The sequence below is a fragment of the Echeneis naucrates genome, chromosome 16 (assembly GCF_900963305.1).
Source record: "Echeneis naucrates chromosome 16, fEcheNa1.1, whole genome shotgun sequence".
In the NCBI taxonomy this organism is placed as follows: Eukaryota; Metazoa; Chordata; class Actinopteri; order Carangiformes; family Echeneidae; genus Echeneis; species Echeneis naucrates.
In genome coordinates, this window is record NC_042526.1 from 6,876,332 (window position 1) to 6,887,750 (window position 11,419).

The 11,419-nt window shown below is 41.9% G+C and overlaps 1 protein-coding gene across 4 annotated transcripts in view; it reads right to left on the minus strand.

Moving 5' to 3' along the window:
- The window catches only part of abcc8 (ATP-binding cassette, sub-family C (CFTR/MRP), member 8), a 44,929-nt gene extending 33,533 nt beyond the window's left edge, over nt 1-11,396 (minus strand). For 2 of the 4 annotated variants that reach the window (XM_029523153.1, XM_029523155.1), the window contains exons 1-5: nt 10,401-10,421; nt 7,295-7,457; nt 5,016-5,157; nt 3,505-3,626; nt 1,924-2,090 (exon numbers count right to left, since the gene is read on the minus strand). In XM_029523153.1, coding sequence (XP_029379013.1) covers nt 1,924-2,090; nt 3,505-3,626; nt 5,016-5,157; nt 7,295-7,457; nt 10,401-10,421 — 615 coding nt within the window. Of the gene's footprint in view, nt 1-1,923; nt 2,091-3,504; nt 3,627-5,015; nt 5,158-7,277; nt 7,658-10,400 lie in introns of those variants that run through there. The other 2 variants (XM_029523154.1, XM_029523156.1) reach the window with 2 other exon arrangements.
- Nucleotides 11,397-11,419: the final 23 nt, after the last annotated feature.

Below are 11,419 nucleotides of genomic sequence, written 5' to 3' on the forward strand. Positions count from 1 at the left end.
TGGAACTGCTTATTTGACATTCAGCCAAACAGAAACTATCAGACTATCTGTGACAGCCATGCACATAATAATTGGAATTTTCTTTGCGCTGCTTCTGCAAGCTACAACACAATGGATGACAGCTGAAAAGCATATTATTTAAGGGTTGTCTGATATCACAGCAGCCATTTTGAATTTTCGTAAGCGTTTTTCCTTCCTGGGGTTTGGGAAAAGTCGATTCTTGGATGTGTCGCAATTCCTGCAATTACAGTACAAAGAAATTCATTCATCCTCTCTGCTCCGTTTCTGGGTTGTGGAAGTGCTGCAGCCAATCCCAGCTCACACTTGAGCTGGACCGGTGTCCATCACAGGGCCAACACACAGAGACAGACAGAGACTAACAACCACTCGCACTCACACCTACAGACAATTTAGAGTCACCAGTAAAAACCCAAACATGATTTCTTGATGGTGGGAGGAAACTCACGCAGACATGGGGAGAAGATGCAAACTCTGCACAGAAAGGCCTCAAGCCAGGAAATTAGAGTTAATGGAAGTAAATCAATATGTTTATTTTAAATTATGGATATATATATATATATGATGTTTTATTATTTTTTTGTTTGAAAGAAGGGACAGTGTAAGTTGAAGAACATTGATACATAAACACGCTGAATTTTACAAATAAATGAATAAAATCAGACAGAATCTGACAGAATTTGTAATTTGTATTTTGAGTCGACTATTGCAACAATTGAAATTAAAAGATTAGTAGAATACAATCAATACAAGAATATCGTATATCTGACGGTATCCTATAGTTATTCCTATCAAACTAAAGTGATTAAATAGATACATGTTTGAAGAAAAAAAAAGCAGCATGACTGTCACTGCTGCTCTCACATGGCAGATGTGTGCTCCGGTTGATAGAGATGACAACACTCTGAATAGTTCAGTGCAAAAAGGGGAACGTGACATTTCCTTTAACCAGATGGCAGCCAGCCTGCCTGTTTCACAAAGCCTTTATGCTACCAGCTTTTATGTTTTGCTATTAACCTTCCTTTTAGGTCAATTATCAGTCACCAGCTACAGCCAGTACAGCCTTACACAACACAGATTAATGATAAAGCTATTTTTCTTTGTCTTTCACTATAAAGCAATGAAAGACATAAAACGCAAAATATAACTGCAGCAAACCAGAGAATGTCATGAGGAAGGCTCCATGTGATTCATCTTTATCATTCAAACAAAAGTGGTGACAGTTGTCCTCAGTGCTGCAGCCACTAGCACATAAATATCACTGTAGGTGAAGGAAAAACAAACATGTAGGATCACTGGATCCAAACCCTGAAGACCCTGAAGAGAGCAGAGCAGAGCCAAGCCGACTCCTACAACCCTCTCAATTCTGAGTTCAAGCTGCTCCTCTCAGGCCGCAGGTTCAGTTTGCCCAATGCAAAACCAAGACACAAAAAACAGCACCTTGTAATATATTATTGTTTTTATGAATTTGACGAATTGTGTTCCACATACAGGCATGGCCAAAAGTTGTTGTGTTAACGAGAGAATCACTGACATGATGTCAGCTGGTCATTTTCAGGCAAAGAGGGACTTTGCAATTAATTGTAATTCATTTGAGCACTCTTTGATAACATTCTGGAGTATATGCAAATTGCCATCAGAAAAAGTGAGGCAGCAGACTTTGTGAAAATGAATATTTCTTTCATTCTCAAAACTTCTGGCCATGGCTGTATTTGTTATGTCATGTGGCGTGTCTGTCTATGTTTTTAATGTACTGCCAGCTGCACAGAGAATTGCCCCTCTGGGACAATGAAGAGTCTTGAAGCCGAAACTACTTTTAATTTCACTAATGCCATTTGGATTTCAGCACAAAAAGAAATTTCTAAAAACGAGCTACAGTCACATGGCTTACACAAAGATACTTACCCTCCCCAGGATGACATTGATCTCCACAGCAAGGAGGAATCCATACAGCAGTACCAGCAGACCGGTGATGCAGTACCGTAGCTGCCTGGGGCCAATGCCGTGCTCTGTGTATTTGGCAAACTTGATGGTCTTCATGATAAATGCCAGCACCCAGTAGATCAGCAGGGCTGAGAAGGGATCAGCAAAGACACCAGCAACTAGAAATAGCCCAACTAGAGGTAGATTATATTACAGCTGGAGTTCAAAGTAAAGTTTTTCACCAGTAATACATCATTTAGTCTTTAACTGTATTTGTACAATAATCAGTCAAATGTTGTCTCAGCCGTGGCTCTCCGCCGTCTCAGGATCCCTTCATTTGTTCCAAGACTTCAGCTACAGTGATGACATTCACAACGACAGCTGTGACGTCAGCAGTTATTGATAGCAAGCAATCTTTGAATTCAATTTTCTTTCTCTCTCTCTTCTTCTTTCCCTCCTCTCCTCAGATGTCAGGACCATTTCGGCAATGTGTCAAACGGTGGACACAGTTTATCCAGCAAATAGTTCAAAGATATTTGGATAGGGCCACATCATATCATTCCAACTGGTAGACCAGAGTAAATATTGAAAGACCAGTTGGAAAAACAATGATAAGAATGTTATCACTGCAGGGCAACGATTTACGCCGTGACAATACTATCAGCATGAGGGTGAATTGTTGGTTCATGAGAGGGATTCTTATTCATGCATTGATGAAGCCAGCAGCACTATGCAGCTTATCCTCAGGAGACTGTGATACCGAGACTGAGCAACAACCAAAGCCCTGCGAGCTCAACACAGATAAGTTAATGATGTACGAGGAGGAAAGGAAAACCATGAAGAGTCCCGGAGCAGCAACAGCGCTGAGGGTGAGATCTGAAATTTCAAAGAAGTGCCTAATTGGCCGACCCTTGTATGCTTTATTTAAGACTTATCTTAGTTCATAGACGGAGATATTTCTACAATATTGTACTAATTCTCAACGGCCATAAACTAGAGTCATGATTACAATTACAAGTTAGAGCCATTAAAAACCCTGATTATGCCAACCAGATAAGGTTATAGATAAGGTTCAGATGAAGCAAATTCTCTTGATGAAAAGTGAAATAATAATAACTACTCAGAGCAACTTAATTACAGTCAGTTGTGTCACCTTCAATCATGTATTATAATGTAATCTTATCTGAAAGAAATGAACCATTCATCTGTAAATTGTTGCACTCGCCCTGTCAGTTTATTATTATAACATCCTGAAAGCTCAACTTGAATCAGTGGTTTTTTGTTTGTTTGTTTGTTTTTTTTAGGTAAGAGAGCTAATGACGGTCAGTCCTCCCCTACAAAGCCATGATCATTATTCAATATCATTTTAATAAGATTTAATTAGATTTTGACTCTCTGTGCTCGTGACTGCGTGTTTTGCAGAGCAACACAACAACCAACAGCGAAGGGTACAGGACTGTTTTCAGCAAACTTTGTGTCTGTAAGAGTAAATAAATAAAATGAAAAAAAAAAAAAAGAATGTAATGAATGAACAAATGATGGCTGAATTTAATAATACGGTACCTAATAGTAGTTTGGGGAAGTTGGAGGTCTCGATGTTGTGATAATAGACAATAGAAGTGATGCCAGCCATGAATGCCAGGCCTGCAGGCATGTATAGGTGAAGATGGAGCGTTTGGCTGAAGCTGCAAGAGAATGTGAGGTAGAAGAGGAGTGATTAGAATAAGCACAAAATGTATAAATATTGAAAGTAAGAGCATCAAGGACATCAGCGTTTGGCTATCTCCCATAAATTCTCAAAATAATAGCCGCATTTATAACCATGTGCAATTACTATTTTCTATATTATCATATATTCTATATTCTATATTATTATGGATGTAAATGTGATACATCTGTTAAAACCCATATTGCACACACATTCATACACAAACACACACAAAGAGCATCAGAAATCGCCCTGACTTCTTCAGCAAAGCTTTGAGGCCAGTGAAGTGGCGAGCAAATGGAGAGCCCTTCTCCTCTCTTCTCTAACAAGCACTCGAATGCAGCCACCTGCCTCCAGTCAGCAGAGAACCCTAATTGTTTTATGGGTCTGAGTGTTATGCAAAGTCGCACTATGTTAAATGGCATCAGCACACCCAGGTCCAAATAGAACTGAAAGAGGCGGCAACAGGGAGATAAAAAGGTTGAGTTGTGAGACTTAGAGAGACCGGTGGATTAGAAATTCTCTATCCAGCTGCAGCTCCCCGAGTCTCTTCATGTGTATGTGATCCATACATCAAGTTTGTCTGACATATATCACAAGAAAAAAATACAACTAAAGCAGGCAAAGGGGGAAAAAAAATAGCGTTACTTGTTCTAGTTTTTGAATTACATATTGTAATGGGGGTGTTTTTTGTGGTTGAAGTCAAAACACTTACATTTGGCTAAATTTAGCATCTGTGTCAGTAACTGCTTTCATCAGCTGTATAAACACGTTTTGAAATACAAAGCGATGTCTCCCTAAAAGCAGGTCTTGAGCTGCTTGCAGTCTAAATCATGCCAAAACAAACACCGATTACATATTTCAAACTGCAGGCCCATCACAGTCATATGTGTTTCCAAGGCTGAACCATGAAACGGCAGTATTCTGCTCATCCTATAAAACAAGACAGAAAATCACATTGTGGTGTATCCCCCTGCCAAGTATTACATACTTCTCTTGCTGATGAAATGATCTTCTCTTATTTTTTCTGTGTTGATTGAATTCAGAGTTATCTTGCTAGTGCAGTTTTCAATGTTACCCTTTTTCGAGAGGGATACATTACAAAGATTATACTGAGGACCTACCACCGCTTGTCTCCACAACACACTGAGTTTAATGCTACACTCTAATGGGCATAACAGAGCAATGCCCTTTCTGCTCTTGTTATTGTCTGTCTTTTTTATACATACATCTCTACCTACAACAGTTATTGCAAGAAAATGTTACACAATGTTATCGCAAGAAACCCATAGTGACATCATCACTGTCAAGACCTCATGCTACGCAGTGACATGCACCTAATGATTGGCATCGTGATGAAACATACCCATCAGACACGATCCCCTCTGCAATCTCGCAGACAAGGACGAAGAGCAGGACGAAGGTGAGCAGCCAGCGAAGGTTGTGACCGGGGAAGTGCAGCCAGGTGCTGTGATGGATGTGGACCTTTGAACTCTGGCTGCCCCAACCTCAAACAGGAGACAGAAAACAACGATTTAGAGTATCTGTAAAAAACTGTAATTCATCAGGAATGAATTTATGAATGAGTAACTGTGCAGTCACTCATGCAAAAAATGACATCGGCCACAACTTAATGCATTGTTTTCTACTCCATGTGCAGCCTGTTCACAGTGAGGCTGAGTGACTGTGAGAGAGAAACTGAAGCCTGTCTTTGCTGGGAGTGATGGCAGCCTGCCAGTGCTAACTGTTGGACCTCAGTAAATATATCTCGTTGTAATTATCTTTACATTGTCTGATATTGGAAGGAAAGCCATGACAACTGCTGGCCTAAGACCTGGCCTAAGTCAATTATGTTCAGTCCTCTTTCCACAGCTTGCCTTTTGTCCTTTCCCTCTTTATGTTGTAGCCGTTCAAAAGGGCTATGGTTTCTAAAGATCTCTGACTAATATGCAAACGGACTATTGAAATGAGAGCTAATGTGTGAATTGTTTATTTTACAAAATTGTTAATGCACAGACTAAAATGTTTTCCTACCTGTTGGGGAGCAGGAGATTTGAGTCTAGCAGAGTTTTTTTGCTGTTGCTTTTTTTTTTTTTTTTTTTTTTGTGAATGTCACAGGAAAGAGGGGGCGGTATGAAAAAGTTTTTTCCCGGTATCATTGTCAATAGTGTAAGAGACAGTTTGTTCAGTTTTGAGTTGTAGAACAAATGCAACAATTTTCTGAAATCGCGAATCTGCACCCTCCTGCTGCACCCACACTACCAGAGAACAGCTGAGACACTTTACCTACACAGATGTGGAGGCTGGAAAGTAACAATTATTTGGTCTTCAAAGTCCAATTTCTGTCATTCATGCATACCACTGCTTATCCACTGCTGCTGGCTGCTAGCACGTTTTTCTCTTAACGCACACCCACAGCGAACACGCACTCCACCTCTTCTTATGTCACTTCCTCTTTTTCCCACACACATCCTTGTCATCTGTTCAAACACCAAGCATTATAAATAAAACACATCCACAAACATTTTCCCATATTGGTATTCAACACTACAACATGAACATGTGTCTATATCAAAATTATAATATGCATGTGGACTGATATGGGGCGCTGGCAGTTCTAACCCTATAATCTTTCTCTCTGACCTCTGGCGTAACGCAAACTGTCTCATAAAGGTTTTGTAGTCCATGTATCTTCAGTATCCTCTCACATTGGTAGTCTCAATGTGACGTGATGAATTCACGAGCCAGCACAAAGAGCAAGACATCAGCTTTAGGCCACAATGAGTGGAATATAAAGAGGACTGATGGTGAGCAGGAAACCTTTTAAATCCAAGAGGTTTGCCTTCAGTGACAAATTCATTAGGAAAAACAACACAGCTCTCGTAGTCAGGGGAGAGAGAGATGCATCAAATAGGTTACCCTTTACCAATGGACTGAGTAATTAGTTGAAGTTGAAGTTGAAGTTGGGGGGCAAACTGCAAACTGCTTTCAAACAAACACACTGATATGTGAGGGCAGGTGATGAGGCCAGAGCATGTGCCAGCACAACAGAAGACTCTGTGTAGCCATCCAAACCTGGTCCTTTACACACTGATGGTGGCACTAATGGAATGGCCAGCAGCCACAAAGGGCAGCAAAGGAGCTGTAACCTAATGTCAGCATGATGGCATCAGTGTGCCTGAGTAAACTGCTTCTCAGCAGAAGAGTCCTGTTCACCTGCGAAATGACTGCAGCTCAGAAAATATATACTTGTGGGCTTCTTCTTCTGTGCCCTTGAAGCTTGGCTATTACCTTTACTGTTATGGCTATGGTGTCAGCCAACAACTACACAGACAGCGTTTTAACTGAGGGAACCAACAGCACAGTCAACGGGCCATTTTAAAAATAAAAGCTAAATATTTCAAAGAGTACTATTATAGAAATAAAACATTTGAAGTATAGTCAATGCCAATTTGAGGTAATATATGCAGCAGAAGTTCCTTATTAACATGCAAAAGTGAAAATGGAGAAGGACCAATAGTAGCTTCATTTGAGATCCATGTGAACTGAGTGTGTATGTGTATGTGTGTGTGTGGGGGGGGGGGGGGTTGGGGAGGTCTGTTGTGCTGTAAAGAGGTTGAGAGCTCACCTCCCAGGGACACTCACCGATGAAGAGGATGGGAAATGTGATGAAGAGGAGGAAGACATGTGGCACCACATTTAGGGCATCTAGGAAACAGCCGTTGTTCAGCACCCCTCCGTCCACATTGTAGGCCACTGAGTTATTCTCGTTCCCACAGAACGCCAAGGACATGGTGGAACTGGGACTCTGCAGGGAGCCGGCCGGAGGAAAGGAGGAGGAGGACCAGACAGAGAGGAGAGACAGAGAGATTTATAAGAGACGTCCTCAGAGCATGTCGTCTTCTCAACGGGACGACTGACAGCGTCTTCAGTGGATCCCGGTAACTCCCAAAGTGACCTCTTTCCTGCTCCCTCTTGAATCCAGCTTCCAATTATCAGATCCAGTGACTGAGAGGAGACAGAGGGAAGAAGGGGGAGGGAGAAGGGGTCAGAGGCAGTCACAGTCCAGTGCTGCTGCAGCTCCCTCTCCTCTCCAGTTGTCTAAGCAGCTTTCCCGGCCATGCTGCTGAGAAACTGCATCCACCCTTCTTGCAGACTGCAAGCATCCTGCGAAGCTTCCCTTAGGCACAGCACGGCGCTGCGCTGCATAGCTCCACCTGAATGCATTCAGATAGGCTCAGCCCACTCAAACATGAAGACACTCGCATATGCTCTACATGCAGAGCAGCGGCAGCAACACGCAGTGCACCTGCTATTCCTGTCTCTTTTCCAATGAGAGCTCAAAGACAACCTCAGAAGAGGAGTGCAGTGTGTGTGTGTGTGTGTAGGCACAATGGAGGACTCAGCTGCACAGACACTATATGTGGGAGGGCGAGGTTGGGAGAGAGCAGTGAGTGGTGATGAGAGAGAGAGAGAGGAGAAAGAAGGAGGGGGGCTTCAGCTCCTGAATGAGCAGTGTGAACGTCACACAATAGTACGTGTGAAGCATGAGCAAGCTCTCAGATTTTCATTCCAACACCACGTTTTTAGGAATTACATAACTGCCCCTGTGTGATTATTGTGTTGTTGGTGTTGTTGCATTAGCTCACTTCATATATACAAGAAAACAAACAGAGCACAGGAGCAACCGACAACACTAGGCTGCACATGTAAAAATAGTAAGATAAATTATTAATGAATTCCTGGGAAGGATGAATTGTGCACCTGATCCCTCAGGAGGGATCCCGCTGTGGTCAGTTGAAGCTGATGTGTAACGAGGGCTCAGCAAAGACCGACATGAGACCAGATTTGGATAATCCATGCAATAAGCACCAACTCCTGTTTTTTTTTTTTGTTTTTTTTACTGGTTACAATGATTTATGGTTAATGTAATTCGTGTCATGGTGACCTTCACATAACAACAGCAAAGAGATAAGCCTAAATATATTTGTGTTGACACACACAATTGTCTACCACTTAACTTGCATGGAGGCAGGCTGAGAGGCTCTGGTGTATTTAAGCAACAGGAAATACAGGAAAAAAATAATCTGTTTAACAGTTTTTATTTTGTTTTGATTGCAGTATAATGGCTAACTCAAGTACAGAAACCATAGAAAGCAAGCATAAAAGAGAAATCATAGTACTTTAACAACCAAAAAGAGACACCTTTTTTTTTTTTTTCATTTCATAAAGCGTTTTTGCTTTTGTCACATTAGAAATTATTCTTTCTGCTTTACTTCTAGAAGCTTTATATCTTGCAGAACAGAAAATGGAGAAATATGAGCATTATTTTCCTGACAATTGCTGGAGATACTTGTTACTTTTCCAATACAAAAGAGTCTAAAGCTAGTAGCAAATATGGTTTAAAGCTAGTCACAAGGCTGACTCAGGTATAAATAAATTTTGTGGAGGCTGTTTGTAGAGGAGTAAACAATGGGAGCTTAATACTTCAAAAAGAACACACAAGTCTGCAGCAGAACAAGACAGCGGGTGCTTTTTGTAAAACAAGCACATACAGTAACTAGCCACGAGGTCAAAAAGCACTTTAGAGCCAATGGCATGTGGGAAAATGAAACTAAATATAGCTGAAAGCAAAGAAATTCCTGCTGGCTTTCGTTCTAAGGCTGACAATGAGAGAGCGCCGAGCATTTTTTTTTTTTTTTAATTGTTCACAAGCTGCTAAGTTTTAAAAGGATCCAGCATAGCAGAAAGTAACCAGATGGTGGATGTAACTTAGGGTGGTTACCAACTACAAGATTGTACTTTTAAGATTGTACCTACTACCATCATCAGTACAGCGACATTTAGTGACTTTATATTTATTTCATCATTAAGCTGAGATAACTGTCCAGGTTAAGCTTTTATGGTGCCCTACTTCAGAGATTAGTGCTCAGAGGATTGGAAGCTTTACTGTATGTGGCGGGGGGAGTATGAACAGAAGAGCAGCAGCCTCTAGAAAGGAGACTTCAAAAAGGAAAGCGAAGCAATTAGGGGTAAGGAAGGCACAGTTACAGGGCTTAAAAAAAAAAACAGATGTGGAACATTGTGTTTATATCAAAACAGCTCCAAAATAAAACCTGCACAATGTTGTGTGGTCAGCTCAAAACTTACAACCACAGATATAGCTGGAGTGGCAAAGCCGAGTGTTTGCGTGTGTAGAGGACTTTGTTTAGGGGGGTAAAGTGATGCTGTCATCTGTGTGAATTTCTCTTACAGGTTTTTATCTCACTTCTACAGTGAGGAGCGGAGGTGGGGGGGGGGGGGGGGGGGGTCACTGGAGCCTTTTTTCCAAAAAGTGCTGTCCAGCTGGCTGTGAACATTTGCTGCCACAGCCTGCAAGCGAAAACAACACATAGAAAATCTCACGCCTCTCCAAATGTGGTCTCCAGAAATGAGCCTAGATTGAGCCTTGGTGCTTTATGGTACGACTTCAGAACAAACGGGGGTCATTTGGCTGAACAAGACCCGAAATGACCGAGAAACAGACATCTTTATCCCGAGCCGGACCTGCGTCTGTAAAATTCAGCATACAATTGGAAACATTTCCGCCCCCCGCGGATATTTATATTAATTATATCTATCTCAGGGACTAATAAATACACAAATCATGCCAATAATAGGAGCTCTGGCGCGCAGAACGGGGCAGGCCACTTCTCAAGAGTGGAAGTATCGATCAAAATAAGTGACCGGCTGACAGCAGCCCAGAACTTACCGGTTTGTATCGTGAGATCATCGTTTCTGTTGTGTTTCCCTGACTCCTCAACACTGTCACACCCGCCGCTTGGGTGTTAAAACGGGAAAAGACGGAAGAAGCTCCCGGGCCGCCGTGAAGTGGACTCCGGTTCTTCGGGACGTCTGAGTGTGCCGCGTGCGTTGGACCATCCGACCGCAGGGAGCTGTCCCCGGTGCTGAACCCGGGTGTCCCGAGGAGGAGGAGGGAGAGTTTAAGGTTTGGCCTCTAACCCGAAGGCTGGCTCAGTTCGGTTACATGGACCGCGGGTTGCCCCTTTCCGAGGGGGGGGGGTAACTTCACAGCTTACAGGAGTCACGTATGCCATCTCATGATGAACCGCACAGAGCGGTTATATAACAGGAAAACGGGCTGCTGGCCAGCAAAACAACACACATGTGACATTCATGATTATTGATCGGCATGTTTTCTTTTCATTCGCTCCTTTATTTTTATTTTATTTAAACTGAAAATTTATATGTACCATAATCAACTACCCAGGTCTGGCTCACGACTATCAATTGATCTCGAGGTTAACTGAAAGAAGAATTGTGTACAGGCTTGTTAGTCAGAGAATATTTGCTGAATGTTATTCAGGAAGGAGCACTGATGCCCCCTGTGGACTTCTAATCCTAAATATGTATGGATTCTCATTGTTTGAATAAATCGATGGTTGTGGCAGCTATACAAGGTTAAGAAAAACAAAAGTTAGGATATGAAGCAGGGGATGTTTTTTTCTTGTTGTTTTTAAACAAAAACATTTCAAGATCCCTCTCAAAGAGAAAGGAATCTATGCCTTATATTGTGTCAGTTCTGGACAAATTGGTTATTTTTTTCATAAACAGACAATTTGGTCTAATCACAAAGTATGAGGAAGGACCTCATAAAAGCTTGGGTATGTTCAGGTCTTAAGGGTTTATGATGTACACAAATCTGGATAAGGGAAACCAACTTCCCTTCTGAGTAGGGGCCAAACTGTCTCATCTTAAATAAGGATACCA